Source organism: Neopelma chrysocephalum, unplaced genomic scaffold, assembly GCF_003984885.1.
Source record: "Neopelma chrysocephalum unplaced genomic scaffold, ASM398488v2 Primary Assembly neopelma1_24, whole genome shotgun sequence".
In the NCBI taxonomy this organism is placed as follows: Eukaryota; Metazoa; Chordata; class Aves; order Passeriformes; family Pipridae; genus Neopelma; species Neopelma chrysocephalum.
In genome coordinates this window covers 42,343,629-42,359,621 of record NW_020897693.1, presented here as the reverse complement: position 1 = coordinate 42,359,621, position 15,993 = coordinate 42,343,629, and the positions used below count along the sequence as shown (strand labels likewise).

Below are 15,993 nucleotides of genomic sequence, written 5' to 3'. Positions count from 1 at the left end.
TTCCACGAGAAAATGATTTCTCCCCTCTCTGAGGATGTCTGTGTCAATTTGACACACCTTTCCTAACGCAGCCTTATGAATCCAAGGCAGTGTCAAAATCCAAATCCAAGACTTGGCACTTGAGAAGATATTGAGCAAGACAAGAGATGGATGCTGACAGAAACACAGCCAGTCTGGTGTGATGTCAGCTTGACTCCCTCCCTGTTCCATCCTGTGGGATCAAACGCAGATGCTTAAGAGTGATAAACACATTTAACACTGCTCAGGGGTATAGCAGCATGGACTGAGGTTAAAAAACCACTCTTCTCAGTGTGTTGGACCTGATTCAATTTCTTTAAATATAATGAAACAGGTGAACAGGAATTTAATTTTTTTAATCAGAAATTTGAGTCGATAGTGTCATGAGGTCAATTTGATAATAGGGCAATTAGTACCAAAGAAGGAGCTACTCTCTAGAGTTCAATCTCTCCAAGGTAACTGTTACCTACCCACACCAGTCTGTGCAGTTAGAGAATCTGCCTTGAGTACAGGATATTCGGGAACATTCATGGTCAGACGTACCCCTTTCCTGAAGGCAGACAGTCTCACACCTCCAACATCCTAAACTCCAGGCTGGTCAGGCCAACCCTTGCAAAAAGAGAGCTAGCATCGGACCTGAAATTCTGGCAAGGATTTTTGCCAGGAAGATGGAAATACAGGCCTGCCCTTCCACAGATGGAGAATGGGTTTGGTGGATAAATCCAAACGAATTCTCTGCAAAATACACTGTTGAGTAGGTAACAGCTGAAGCAACTCTAGCTTCTGACATTGGTAGGGTTTCCAGTAAAAGGAAGGCATAGCTGCAAACCACACCTTGGGAGAGTCAGTCACTTTCAGACCATGCCTAGGCGCTTCCTTTGAGGGTCAAGTCTTTTGCTATACTCCCCTTTATGACATTCACAGCTGGTGGCATCCATCCACAATGTCTTGGCTTCTTTGAGTCCCCCTTTAAGTAAGAAATGCTACCTAAACATCCTAAGTGGAAGCAGTGGCTAAATTAGAGCTGGGGAATACTCTAGTCAGCTAAATACACAAAAAGTATTACTAAAATTGTGTTATAGACTTGAGAATGTATTTCTTGTAAATAGAAGTTTCTCCAAATAGAAGTTCAGAAGCAATAGGGTACGAATACCTGGAAGGAATAAAACAAACATTGAGATTAATCATATTTCCGGAGTTTACATCTATGTTAGTAAATAAAGTGCTCCAAGATCTGTTCTCTGACCATGAGGTCAAATGGCTCATCACTGCTTATATCCACATTGCTTAACTCTAATCCTGCAAGTCATCCAAGCTGCTTATTGGAAATACCCCCTGGCTTGTGCTAACTCCAAAAGCATGCTTAGCACTTGTTTGGAAGAATCACAGATGGTGGCATGCGTCTGAAACTCCCATGTCCTTAGCATAGATGCGTTTTGGTGGTTTCTTCTAAATAGTCCTGTGCATTTGTTGTCACAGTAACTGTGCATGCTTATTTTCAAAAGGTTGCTCCTCATTAGGAATTTATGCTGGTCCTCAGATGATACAGCAATGCTGTGATGATGTAGATACCTTTAACATTTCACTGATGAGCACATAGAAACTATCATGAAGCACAAGTTTAATTCTACTACATTGTAATATAAATGAACTCAAAGGCAATTTAAAATGTGATAGAACTTACTGTGAAAGCATAGGCACTGTCCATCATCTATATCCATTCCTTAAAAATATTGAAACCAAGCTTTTTGCTACGATCCAGAAAGTATGTCACTAGTTCAGAGACCTAGCTGCTTGCTAGGTGCAGCCTTACACTTCAAACTGGAATGAACTGGCAGAAAAAGGCCATTGGAGATTCTCCCTTGGCAGGTGGACCCCTTCTTGAGAAAGACTCAGCACCCAAAGCCAATGTCACGCAGCTGTCCTTCCAACTGTGCAGAGGCAGGCAGAGATGGAGGTGATAAAGTGCATAGCTCCTCACTCCTCAAATCTGACAGTGATGTTAAATACAGCAGACCATGGCTGCAGTAATACCACTGCCAAACTAGTGTGGAGTCAGACAGATATAACCAGATCCCAGGTGATTAATTTAATCTCAAAGACAGTGCCAGACTAAAGGCAAACTCATATTTTTTGATTGCTAAAAATTTTTAGAAGTTATTTTACTGGCGAGTCAGAAAGACAAATGTTGCTATAATCTGATAAAGCTATAGAGGTTCTCAAAGGGCCAGATGGATGAATTTAGGAGTTGTTTCCGGAATGGTACCCAGATATGAAATCTACTTACAATTAGATCAAGAAACTTTGAATTGATTCTGCTTTTTCTTTATACATAAATGCATAATACATGCAATGCTCCTTTCCTGCGTGTGAGCCTGTTGTCCCTGACTGTCAACAGTCCAGTGGCCACAAGTAGTGTAAGAAAACTAAGCACCACAGGAGCAGCAACCCCACAGCGGAGATTCTTTTGGGTCCTGCAAATGGATAGTCCTCAGGAACACACACTGACTGCCCAAGAAACTGGCAAGAGTGTTTTCTTCTCCCTGGTCAGAATCTCTGCTGCCTTTGCTCTGCTGGCCCTGGTCTCCAAAGCCACCAGCCAGGCTAAGGTGCTGGTCGGGCTGGGTTTTAACCTCACTGACACTCAGGAGGGCACACCACTTTTCATTTTCTATCATTTATTTTAATTCTGGGAGTTACATGTGTCATGTCTAAGTTCTTGTACTGTTGCACCTTATTAAGGGGTTTGATCTGCAGTCTTAACTACTTGAGTTTGATGGAAAAAGAAATTCAAGCTACGATTCAATTTGAGAGCAAAATTCTGGCCTTGCAGTCTACCTACTATTATTAATCTTTTCCCCTATTTTATTGAAGTGATTTTTATAAAACTTATAACAGCTATTTTGAAAAGCTTTGGTAGTGTCAAGTAGGTCTATAACACCAATATCTTCATCTGGGAAGATATTATGGAAAATACATCAGTATAATTTGAGATGAGCTGTCAGTGACACATTAACCATCTTGCAAAGCTCTTTTACCGACAGTTCAGTTCAAGCCCAAGAGTAACAAAGTCCATGGTCTTTCTCTCCCTTTAGAGCCCTAGGTGCTGGCATCATTCTGCCTGTGTAACGGGAAACAAAGGACTTACAGTGATTGATATTCAGAAAAAAAATAGCTTACTCAACCTTTGCTTTGCAAATAAATCTTATTTGCCCTGTTTAATATTTACCAGTGGACATGAACTTAATATTAAAAGCAAATCAAGAATAGGAAGCACTGTGAAAGGTCGGTCCAGCATGGTAAGTACCATATTGTACTTTGTTAGAAGTCTTTGAATTTATGTTGTGTGTGATCCCTGCTATTTAATGCGCAGTATTTAATTCTGAGATTAATTTATTTCGTACAGTAATTGGAAATTATTTTGAAGTCTGAAAGCATGTTCAGGATGTTTGAAGCAGGATTCATTTAGTGATCTATCTCATAGCTATAGTGACAGGATGATTGGGACATGAATACTCAACAGTCAATACCAAGATGCCTAAAGAAGTAAATTTAGTTGTAATCTCAGTGTTCTGACTATTCTAGGCTGATACAGGGCTAAAGATAGTTGCATCATTTCTCTCTAGTGTGCTTAAAGACCAGGTGACTTGCAGTCAAGAGGCCGGAAGGATAAATCAATCAATCTCAAAAGCAGATTGGGGGAAAAGAGTGCTTACCAGACCAAAATGAATTACCAGTATTTAGAATGCTTTTTTTCCCAAGCTGATGTTTTTATCCAGAATTTTACACATGCTGAGGACAACTCCCATACTCAACCCTTCCACAGCTTGTATCTCCAGTGTTTCATAATGGGCAGCCAGGAAAGGGGGAACCTGGAATTAACAACTCCCCATGAAAACTTTGATACAAGACCTAAACCTGGCATTAGACACACAGCCTGAGGCAGATTTGGGGGCAGAATCCCATGCTCCAGGATGAGTATATATCTGCTATGAACAATATTCAGACCATCTCTATTTCCCTGCAGGCCACTGCCTACTTCATGGATTTGAGTTTCTGTCATTTGAGATAATTTAGGTGAGGAACTCTATGGAGAACATTCTTCTCCAGTATATTTCATGGTTCTTTCCCTGAAAAGGGCAGAAGAGAGACTGTGGGGTTGTGTAGAATTTGCTTAAGTCAGTTAAAGGAAGAGAAAATGTCATCAAATTACACATTCACAACAAGGCAGATTCCACTGTAGCTCTTCCTAAGCTCTCGAGTCTTGGGCTTTGCAGCCTTATGGATAGTTTATGTGCAACACAGAGAGCCAATAAACTTTTTCAATTTATCCTCGATTTGCTGATACATTGAAGGTAATATCTTGAAATAATAATATAGGTCTTGAGTCAGAGCTGCTATGAAAGAGGCAGAAAGACATGAAGAGTTTAAGGGATGAGCATTGAGGTGGATTTTATTCACAGCTATAACTAACTGTATCTCTGCAGTGTTTGAAAACTAAAGTCATAACAAGACCATGGGTAGTAGAGAAACATATCAGCAAAAGTTGGTCCCTCTGCCAAAGTGCTTACCACATACATGGGTGCCCACAGATGAACTCAGTCATGCACCCCAAGGCAGTTAGGGAGTGCACTGAGGCCATGCTGGTCAGAGGCAAGAACTACTTCACACATAATACCTCATAAAAGCCTACACAAGATTGATTCTTCCCTGGCAATGCCACATTACTATCATTCTTCCTTTGCTCATTGGTCACAAACTAAGAGAAATTACTAGACATAGACTATCCAGGAGACCAAGTAGAAGGGTATTTCTAAATAGAAAAGTAATTTTAACAACTGGCATCCGAAACTCAGTATCTAGAACACAAAAACATTTTATGTAGGAAAGAAAAAATTCTCTAGATCTAAAAGTTGCTCTGTTCTTTCTTAACAGAACTCTTCAGAAGGACAATGAAGTCTGCATTGTATTTGTGTTTGTTACTTCTTGGACTTCAAGTCCAGGGTCAGCAGCAGGAGCAACAAATACTCCATTCCCCAGAAGACCAGTCCCAGGCTGAAGGAGAAAACCTGCCTCATGTCAAGATAGCCTCCAGCAATGCTAACTTTGCATTTAGGTTTTACAAGCAGGTCAGAGAGGAGGCAGGCAACAAGAACATTTTCTTCTCTCCTTTGAGCATCTCCACTGCCTTTGCAATGCTGTCCCTGGGGGCCAGATCAAACACACTCAGAGAGCTACACAAAGGCCTTTTCTTCAAGCAGACAGAGATGGAGGAGCAGGAGATACATGAAGGATTTCAGCATGTCCTGCAGCTGCTGAATGACCCTCATCGAGAAGTCCAGTTGAACATGGGCAATGCCCTGTTCATAGACAATCGACTGAAACTTCTTGAAAAATTTTTGGATGATGTCACAAATTTTTATTATTCTGAAGCTATTTCTAGTAACTTTCAAAATTCTCCAGAGGCTATAAAGGAAATCAATAAGTACCTGGAAAGAAAAACACATGGCAAAATTGTTGATTTAGTTAAGAGTCTTGATCCGGCCACCATGATGGTTCTTGTTAACTACATTTTCTTTAAAGGTGAGTGACAAACATGAGTAGCAGTTATACACATAAGCTCTGGAAGTTCTAAGAAAAGTAATTTTTTTCAAATTGTGAACCTATCCTATCATTTAATTTAAAACACATCTTTCTATTTTTAAATTATATAGCTAAATATTTGAAAGCCAGGTATGAAAAATCATTTTCTATATGAGGAAAAAAAAGAAAAAAATAAAAGAACTGATTAATGTCATATCAATTTTAAGCCAGGTTCAGAGCTGAAAATATTCAGAAAATACGAGCTTGGGAACTTATGATCATGTGTTGAAAACCACAGGTTTCTGTGCCTTTCAACTGGCTATGCAAAACATGGTCAAACATGGATGACACTTGCAAGGTTGGAGTCCGTGAAAAATTTACCATTGCTTTAACAGGTAGAGGCTCATCTCTTTTCTATGGCAACCCTCCACCTATATTTTCTTGTGTGATTTTTATTAAAACCATTGAAAGGATGTAAAGTTTCTTTCCAAAGCATCCTTAAACTGAGATAGGCTTGTTGCTGCCTCTACTGTTAAATTACAACATTTTAAGCATCAACTAATGTTACATGCCTTTATTAGTCTCTTTTTTGAATTCTGTACTCATTCTATTGTCAAAAGGTTCCTGGGAAAAACCTTTCAACAATTTGAACACGAGAGATCGTGACTTCTTCTTGGATGCCAACAATTCTGTTAAGGTCAAAATGATGCATCAAGAGAAAGCCTTTAATATTCACAGGGATGAAAATTTGTCTTGCTGGGTAGTAGAAATTCCATACACAGGAAATGTTACTTCATTGTTTGTCCTGCCTGAAGAAGGGAAAATGAAACAGGTGGAAGATGCTCTACTGAAAGAAACAGTGTCCAACTGGATGGAATCACTTAAAAAAAGGTAATATTTTAATTGTGGCCTTGCTTAAATATTGAACAGGCCAAAACTACTCATCTGGGAAAGGTAAAGCTTAGGATGTGACAATGAATTGCTAAGCACAGCTTTAAGGAACAAGCATTGCTTAGTTTCTTTAACTCAGGCAAGGTATCGTGATTTCATAACTAAAGGCAACCCTCTCCTCAGCCCCCTCAGTCACAGCAGTGAGAGTGCTACCAGTTGTGAGGATCCTGCACATGGGTACATTGCCCTCAGGAACTTGCCTTCAGTAGGAAGAATCCAGTTCAAAAGAAAATACAATTTATTTTTCTTCAGTCTGGATGATACTTTCCAGCCAGTCGCTTTCCTAAACTATAACTCTGTCCCTGCACCACTGATCAGGCTGTGGTTGGTGGGATAGGTACCTCGGTTTCTGCTTCTCTAACATGGGATTTATCTCGCTCTTAGGAAGCCAAGCCTTAGCTCGACAGGTATTTGGGATGGGTGTATACCTGCCACAGCTATCGCATCAAGGAATCTTGCAATAACAAACTCACATTTTTCATTTATTTTTGGAAAGAAAAATCTACCTGGACCTTCCAAAATTCTCTGTCTCTGGCTCCTATGATGTTAAGAGCTTGTTTGAGAAAATGGGTATGACAGAGGTGTTCAGTGACCAGGCTGACCTCTCTGGAGTGGCAGAAGAAACCCTTCTGAAGGTTTCCAAAGTAAGTATGCAAACAGAGATGGTATTATGTATATAGCTTTTGTTATCTGAGCACTTCAGAATTTATATGGACAACAGACTTGTGGCACCAGGATAACCCCATTTCACAAACAAGAAACGAATATACAGATAAACAAAATTATTTCTCCAGTGTCCTACGGGATATATGCTTTGTGTCCTGAGGGAAGTGATCCTTCCCCTCTATTCTGCACTTGTGAAACTACCTCTGGAGTACTAAACATCCAGTTTGGGGCTCCCCAACACAAGGGACATGTGAACACATGGGAGCAGAGTGAGTCCAGTGGAGGGTGAGTAGGATGGCTATGTGGCTGGAGCACTGGATGTATGAGGAGAGGCTGGAAGACCTAGAGTTGCTCAGTCCAAAGAAAGGAAGGTGAAGAGGGGGTTCTTGGCACTGGCTACAGATACCTGTTAGGAGGGTGCAGAGAAGGTGGATACACAATCTTGCACAGTGATATGACAAGGGGCAACACACACAAGATAGAAAATAGGACATTCTGATCAGATATGTAAAAAAATTCACCACGAAGGTGATCAAAAACTAGTATGGGTTACTTAGAGAGTCTGTGAAATTTCCATCCTTGGAAATATTCAAATCCTGACTGGATTAGATACAGTGTATCTAGTGTGAGAGGTGACACAGTGTTGCATTCAATGGCCTCTACAGGTCCTTCCAGTATATATTGTTTAATGACTTGGTAATTCCTCATAATGAATAATGTCTACATATGGACATCTAGATTATAGATACAGGACAGGTAAATAGAGGAAGAGTAGCAGGGACTCATGAGAGGAAATTTTAGATGTGCTATGGACAATGAAGGAAGAAAGCAGAGGGCTGACCAAAGACAATAAAATAAGATCACGTGAATTCCTAAATATGAATTTGCTATACTTCCCATAGAAAGCCCTGTAAAGTCTTATCTGTGGGCTATGTTACAGAAAGAAAAACTATAAAGCTTGTCACTATTGTGCCTTTGCAGTAAAGAATTTTTTTTGCATACACAGAAATTGATGCAAAATGAAAACTTAATTCCATGTTCAATACTAAGGACAAAATCTTACTCTGAGAAACAACAGAACAATAAATATCCTCTATGTTGCTCAGTCTTTGCAAGCAGCCAAGTTTGACTCCAACAGAGTGTTGAAGAGAATTCTCCCTGAACTCAGAGCAGACTTTGCTTGTCTTGGAAGGGCTGGATGTTAGTATTTTTTCACACAAGTTCTACATTTATTTCTGTGATTTCTTTTAAAGATTACCTTCTCACAGTGTTAAGGCAAGCAATTTTTTCCCCGGCTGGTTCCCTGTCTTGTCTACCTACATAATAATTTTTGCTTTCCTTCCAGGCAATTCACAAGGCCACGGTCGATGTTAGAGAGAATGGCACAGAGGCTTCTGCAGTGACCATGCTAGAAATAACACCATTCTCTCTACCGTTTCCTCCTCCACCTCGCATCCATTTCAACAGGCCCTTCCTGATCATGATTATTGACAAAACCACCCACAACATGCTCTTCATGGGGAAAATTGTCAACCCAACTGCTAGGGAAGACTAGGCCAGAGCACTTGTACCCTCCAGTGCAGAGAAGAAAGCTTGTGTGCACCCCAGGAATTTCTTTGTAAGATGGGACTAGAATTGATCTGATACTGAATTAATAAATAAATAAATATTATGTCAAGTTTTTCTTTACTTCAAAACAGACAGTTGGGTACAAACATGAGTAGACCACTTTTACAAAATTACTCAGGCCAAAGAGGCAGCTATGGGATCTTCAACAGACATTTTCCATGCACTTATCACTGCTGTCAGGGTTTTTTGTATGCAGATACAGCTTCCTATTGCTGGCTGAGAAACTCCCAATGCTTCCCATTCCCATCTTCAGCTCTCAGCTCACAAACCCCAAATCTATCCCTTTCAGCTGAAAAACCATCCTTTCCTTCCTTTTCATTCCACTGTGAATCCCAGCAGAAGTCTCCTTCACCTTCCAGGGCTCAATGGGTAAGAAGGAAAACAGAGACATAGACCTATTAAACTTTCCCTCTCCTAGGTGGTGGATGCTCCTTGGTAAAGAATAAACCTCTTTCTTCCAGCTTGGCAACTGCCTCCTACCAGCTCCAACCCTCGCTCCATTTCTCATTCCTCAATTGTTACTCCAACCCTCGCTCCGTTCCTCATTCCTCAATTGTTGCTCCAGAATAAGGGGCCAAACTTTTCTGGTAGAGCAAGAATTTAGCTTTTGTGTCTATGAAAGTTGAATATCTTAGTTCAGATTATCATCCTTAATAGTCTTGTGCATGCACAGTAAAGCATGGGATCCCTAGGAGAACAGGATTTGGCAAAACCCAAACAGAGAGTTTTGTTTGGGGGTCATGTCTCCATTGTCCACCTGCCAGCTGATCCTGTTCACCTCCACTTGCTTCAGCAAGCTCAGGCTGATCAGTGCTTCCAAGAGGTTTCTCACCGTTAAGCTGATGTTGAGGGTACAGAAAGGTGACTTGGACACGTTCCTGAGTGCTGAGTAGGCAGAAGCCAGTGTTACCAGCAGCACCATGTGATGGAGAGCTGTGTTGCAGTATTAAATTTAATTAATTAATTGGCAATTAAAAATAGAGTAGGATAGTAATAAACAAAGATATAATTAAAAACACCTTCCCCCCAATCTGCTTCCTTCTTCCCAGGCTCAATTTCACTCCAACTCCTTTACTTCCTCTGAGTAGCAGAGGAAAGGGGGCATGAGGGTATGGGAATTGCAGTCAGTTTACAAAGCTTTGTGTCTGCTGCTCCTTCCTCCCAGTCTTCCCCTGCTCCAGCATGATGTCTCTTCCATATCCAACAGTCCATGAATGCTCGGGCATGGGTCTTTCCTACAGGATACAATCTATCATGAGCAGACTGGTCCAGCATGGACTCGTCTCCATGGGGCTGCAGTTACTGCCAGGACTGTCTCCAGAGCTGGCTCTCCATAAGCTGCAGCTTCCTTCTAGGACCCATCCACTTGCTCTCATGCCCCTCCAGGGCAGCAAGCGGTGTGGGTTTCTGCTCCACCACAGTTGTCCATGGGCTGCAGGGGAACATCCTGCCTCACCAGGGTCTTCTCCAGGGACTGCAGGGGAATCTGTGCTCCAGCACCTGGAGCACCTCCTTCGCTTCCTTCTGCATTGACCTGACTGTCTGTGGGGCTGCTTCTCTCACTTGTTTTTTGAGTTCTCTCTCTCAGAGCTGCCACACAATGTTTTTTCCCCTTTTCTCAAATATGCTTTCCCAGAGGTGCCACCATCTTGGCTGAGGGGCTCAGGTGTATTCTGTGGTGGGTCTGCTAGAGCCATCTGGAACTGGCCCTTTTCAACACAGGACAGCCCTGACCTCTTCTCACAGAGGCCACCCTGCAGCCCCCTCTGGTAGCACCTCTGCACAGACACCCAGTACACAGAAACCCCATCCTCATGTGAGGTTCACTATGGATAATGCAATTTAATGAATGGGTAGAACACTTTGATGGTGCTAATGAACTGCCAGGAGCTCTGGTTAGGCTCCCTTCGCAGTGTCCTCTCAGCATCAAGAGCTGGAGGGCTCTCCTCAAACACAGCCTGAGCTGAGCGCCACTCCCTCCCGCCCCAACTCCACCTCTGAGGTTTCCAGCCTCAGCTCTGCTCTCCTCCCTAGGAAAAGCTGGAATTAAACAATCCCCTGAGCAAGCCTGGGGCTCCCTGGCACTGCTGGAGGGCTGTGGCTTCTGCATAGACTGGGTCAGAGCTGCTAAATCCTTCTCCCATTGTGGTTTGGTTTGGGAGAGCCCTGACAGGTCATACGGCTGAGAGAAAACCATAGTGTGTGTATTTGCAGTGAAAGACAATAGAGCCTTTCATGTGAGCAAGCACAGATCTTTTCCCTGTCCTATGGGCAAAAAAACCCCAACCTCTAGCCAACCTATTCACACAGACCCAAAGACTTGCTTAATGAAAAATATTTTCTCTATAATCAACCCCTTGTCTCCAGAGTTTAAAGACAGAAACCCAGCAATGCTCCATGGAAAATCTGAGTCACCTATACCTGTCTAGCTCATTTTATCTCCCAGGAAAATAAAATCAATTGTTTCAGCACTGCTTGAAGGGGCAAACCTCTGCTGTCGGAGCCAAGCCAAGGATTTCAGCGTTGCACAGCACTGGGCTGCCAAGCTACAAGTCTTTTCATCCACAGCTACTAATACAGCTTGCCCAGTCACTGCTCCCCTGCTTTGGGAGTGGTGAGGCTTAGGGGAGCAGTTAACTGTGTGCTACTTGAGACATGTTAGAGGGAAGGCAAGAATAAGAGTAAATAGGAAACTGTTCATATTGCCTCATTGCTTCCCTCCCGCTCTGCCCAGTTCTGGAAAATGAAACCCAGGAACAACTCCAGTTTTGCTGTTTAGTAGTAAGTATCTGAAATAGAAACCTTTGTAAAAATTCTTAATTATCTCCTTATCAGAACTGTGAGATTTTCTTATGGAAAATAGTGCAAGTTTGCTCAGTTCCTAAAAGCAGTTCTTTGAGGGTAGAAAAATTATTTCAGCTGAGAAGATGGGTCCCAGCTATGCTTTTGTAACTTCCCTGCAACTGCAAATAAGAAAAACCACTCAAAAAAGAAGTTTTAAAAGGCAGACCAGTGATTTCTCAAATAAGCAGTTAAATCCAAAGACTTTGTTGGAGATTTATATGGGTTTTGGAAAGGGGTTTAAAGACTTGGAAGAGAACAGGACTGTTGAGCTGATTTGCTCAGTAATTTTAGCTCCATGGTGGAGCTAGGGGGAGTATAGCAAGAACATGATGATTTAACAGAAAAAGTGAAAGGTTTACAGATGTTTGGAAAGTCTGCCATAAAACCAAAGGCAACACAGTGGCCCAGCTGTAGATATCCTGAATCAGCTCTGGCTGAAACTGAAATTCTACCAAGAGGAAAACAAATCACCCTGGGCCAAGATAACACCAGCAGACTGCTGAGCCTTCATGTTTTCTGGAGCAACATGGAAAGAAGAGGGGTGAGAGAGTAAAATCTCTCTGAAGAAGACAAGGAACCCTTGGCCACACTCCAACATCCCGATACTCCTCGCACTTAAGACATACTGACCCAAAGGAAAGAAAACTTTGAGCCAGCACATAGAGTGGACTGTCCATGTGTTGTGCCCCTGTGTTATCAGGGGATAACTAGCCTTGCCTTGTCCTCCACCAGAATAACACCTGCAGGTAACTAGCTAAAATCTTAAGGATAGGGATTTTGATCCTTGATGATTTCTTTTGTTAACTGAAACAGTAGCATCTACCCCTACTGTACTGGAATATTGGGCATACAGCATCTGTAAGCATATTGACAATTAAAACTAGACTGCATTAACTTTGCAAGCTTTTGCCTCCATTTTGCATAGATTTTGACAGCCAGGTCTCTCTATGCCTTCATTAATCATCTATCTCTGCTACTTTTAGTGTCAAGGCCCTAGCTGAGAAGGCATTTCTGAAGTGCTCAGAGGCAGCAATGCCGTTGCTGAAGTCACAGGAAACCTGACCCAGCACTGCCTACAGTCAGCCATAAGTGGGGATGGAAGTTATCTGAGCAGTGCTTATGTTTTGTATTTCCAAACAGTCTGACCTGACATCCAGCAATTTCATGGTTTTTTAGAATCAACAGGGAATGTTGTAAGCAGCAAGCTATCATATTTGAAAAACAACATATTGCACTTGAAAGTTACTGTAAACTCTCTTGATTTATTTGAAATGCACCTATTGAAATAATAACCATAAATAACCCCAAATCAGAAAGAGTTTGAAAAAAAACCCCACCATGAGTTGCCCTTGGCTAACATAAAATCATGTGTTAAAAGTTTATTACAACAGCTTGTTAGGTTGGAGTCATTTTCTGTTCTGGATCTCTCAAGTCCCTCTCTTCTGCAGGGTTGCAGTACCCCCCAGTTTGCTAAGGTATCTCCTTCACAACTGCCTTGCAAGGAAGGAATTGCATCTGGAGATCTCAGGTCTATGTGTGTTAAAGGAATTCCATAAGACTGTGGAAAAGACCAATGCACTTGACTTCCTTGCTTGGAGAACCAGGTACTGCTACCCCACTTGGCATGTGTTATTTCCAGTAACACCTGGAGCTCCTTGGTGGTTGAGAATTCAAGCAAAGAATTTCTCGTGAACCCTTGGGAAAACTTCTGGCTTAGCCAATAGCTATTATATCCACAGTCAAGTGAATTTTCTTGCCAGCTATATTTCTTTGAAGATGTGCCAGTACAGGCAGTGCTGGGGCAGCTTGTGTCAAAGGGACACATCAGGTTTTTAGTCTTTTAAAACTGTAACTCCTTATAGGTCTGTTAATGTTTTCCATGAAACTTGTTAGTCCTCATTTGTGAATCTGTGAGCCTTTAGGCAAGTACATCACATTTACATTAAAATTTTGCATACCTACGTGCTGTGTGGAAGTCAATGGGAGCTATAGATATGTATTGATTGTCTGTTCTGCAGATAGCATTTAAATAATGCTCTGAAAAAGGAAATAGAAATCCACAATTTCTGTCTGATATAGGAATACAGCCATTCTTTCTAAATCTCTGCAGGGTCTGTGACATTCAGTCACATACAATGCATTTACATTGCCCTTTGTTCAACTCTCATTCAAGAACAAAGTGCCATAAACAGAGCACTATCTATTCTCTTCTGTGAGAGACAGTCTGCAATCCTGGACATTTGCCTTAAGACCTAAACAAATCTATAGCTGTACTGTTGTAAATGTGTTGTGAAAGTCCAGAAAGTGGTCAAGCTGACCCTGATGAAGCAGTTCAGATGGAAGAATCAGGTTCCTCCCCAAAACAGCAGATGGCAGTAGGTCAAGCTTGAGATGCAGATTTCCCAGTGTTGCTGCTACCCCACCTACAACCCTGCTGAGGCCCACATGTGCATATGGATGTGAAAGTGAGAAAGCAGTATCAGGATTCCTTCTCCTTGACAGAACCAATTTCGAACAATTTAATTTTCCATCTTGCAAGCTGTTTGGTGTAGAGGATTTTTCGTAGTCTGGGAGGGTTGTAAATGGAAAGTAAGTCATATGAAAGTCCTCTCATAACTTTTAAATAAGTTGGATGATATCAACAATTCCAAACTTAAAAAAAAAATCAGCTATCTTAAATAAAAACTCTGAATGCCTGTTGCTTTTCCATCTACATCCCTATCTCTTGCATTCCCTGTGCTATTACAGAAGGAAAGTAAATTAAATATAAGCTAAACATGGGCCGGCTCTCTGACTCAGCCATTGAACCACATGTTGTAAGGGCTGAGGGCAAGAATTCTCAGTTGCACCAAGGAAATAGAGAGTTTATTAATTTCCTTGTATGTCCAAAAATGAGACAGTTTGATCTGGAACTGATCTGAAACATATGCAAGGGCCTCAGCAAAATAACAGAAACAACTTAGAAAAGCAATTTAGAAAACTAGAATTCCTAAAACTGCAGACTTAAAGAAAATCAGTTTCTATGCCTTTCACCAGAAATACTATTAGCTAGTAAAACTTTCAAAGCACCACTAGTTATGAGTACTGTTTGGTGAATCCAGCCATTTGGTTACAGGGTAAATATGCCATTGCAGAAATAAGATTTCTGTGGTAAAAAAAAAAAAAATCAAAACAAATCTAGCTAAACAGAGATTCACTGAATATTTCCTAATGATTCCTCTTTTGCTTCTTTTAGCTTCATTTTCCACTGTTTCTCAAAAGCCTCGTGAACAAAGAATTTCATTATAAAATGACCCAGGATCATGCCAAAATATCAGTTAAAGCTCAAACAAGGACCAAACTGAGTAAATACTATAATGAGCCTCACAAGCACTGAGTGACTGCCTGCCTGGGTGGTGAAATCCCATAGACATAGTAAATCTCTTTTTGTTTATCTTACAGAATTGAAAATGAAGGAGCAATAGAAGGTCCATTGGAATGACATGCTATAAAAATCCAGAAAAAAAATTCATTGGAGTACAAATTTTTATTGGTTGCTATGTTTACATGCACTTGAGGCCAGAAGAGGACAGAAACAAATACCTTGACAATACAAGTGTACTCTGGTCTCATGCTTTTCAGACAATGCTGCATGGGCAACACATTTCTCATTCTCCTTGGAAAAAGCCCTTTTGCCTCTAAAGGTCTACTCTGAAAGGGGGCAGTGCTCCTTCCCTAGTTTTACTTGAAGCTGAATGGCATATATGGAATGGAAGCCTTTTCTTCCCAGGATGTTTCTGCTTGTGGGCTGTGATGTCAAGGTTTACAATTCCCTCAAAGGTGATAACTTCAGCATCTTGCACAACTGGTGGGAAGGAGCAGAGTGAATCATTCTTTTAGCATTTCCCCCAGAGTGGTCATGTGGAATCAGTGGTCATTATACCCCATGTCATAGTCATGTGGTCATCATACTCCAAATGAAATAAGACCATTTCCCTCTCTTCTTACTGGAGCAGAGCCTGCTAATTGATACTCTAGTATGAAAAACTATAAGTCCCCCTGCTTAGCTCCTTCAACACTATAAGGAGTAGTTGAATTGTGAAATAGGTTTTTTGGGGTGTTTTATGCTCAAGAGAGACTTTAAAAGAGTAATTAGAGAGATTATCTTAAAATAGGTTTGTGAGTCAGTGAATAGGGAGTGAAAAATAAAGTATTTTTCTGGCAGTACAAATGGAAATTATCACAAAAGTTGAATAAAAAATGGGATTTGACTTCTTCATACCAAATAGGAGATGATAGAAAAGGTCACAGTTCACAAAGAGC

The 15,993-nt window shown here is 41.3% G+C and overlaps 1 protein-coding gene across 2 annotated transcripts; it reads left to right on the top strand.

Moving 5' to 3' along the window:
• Positions 1-3,079: 3,079 nt before the first annotated feature.
• On the top strand, positions 3,080-8,896 carry LOC113963102 (alpha-1-antitrypsin-like). Of its 2 annotated transcripts, XM_027673905.1 has the most exons (6): positions 3,080-3,317; positions 4,046-4,095; positions 4,954-5,601; positions 6,222-6,492; positions 7,049-7,196; positions 8,564-8,896. In XM_027673905.1, the coding sequence occupies exons 3-6, from the start codon at positions 4,971-4,973 to the stop codon at positions 8,771-8,773; spliced, it is 1,260 nt and encodes a 419-aa protein (XP_027529706.1). In that variant the 5' UTR covers positions 3,080-3,317; positions 4,046-4,095; positions 4,954-4,970; the 3' UTR covers positions 8,774-8,896. The 2 variants fall into 2 exon arrangements, with proteins under 2 accessions (XP_027529706.1, XP_027529705.1); XM_027673904.1 differs by lacking the exon at positions 4,046-4,095 and having other exon boundaries at positions 3,082-3,317.
• The last annotated feature ends 7,097 nt before the right edge of the window (positions 8,897-15,993 follow it).

Bases quoted from the DNA above. Each gene is read 5' to 3' on its own strand.
- LOC113963102 (XM_027673905.1), top strand. From the start codon at position 4,971: ATGAAGTCTGCATTGTATTTGTGTTTGTTACTTCTTGGACTTCAAGTC. The intron at 6,493-7,048 runs GTAATATTTTAA...ATTTTTGGAAAG, and splicing joins ATGGAATCACTTAAAAAAAG to AAAAATCTACCTGGACCTTC. The intron at 7,197-8,563 runs GTAAGTATGCAA...CTTTCCTTCCAG, and splicing joins CCCTTCTGAAGGTTTCCAAA to GCAATTCACAAGGCCACGGT.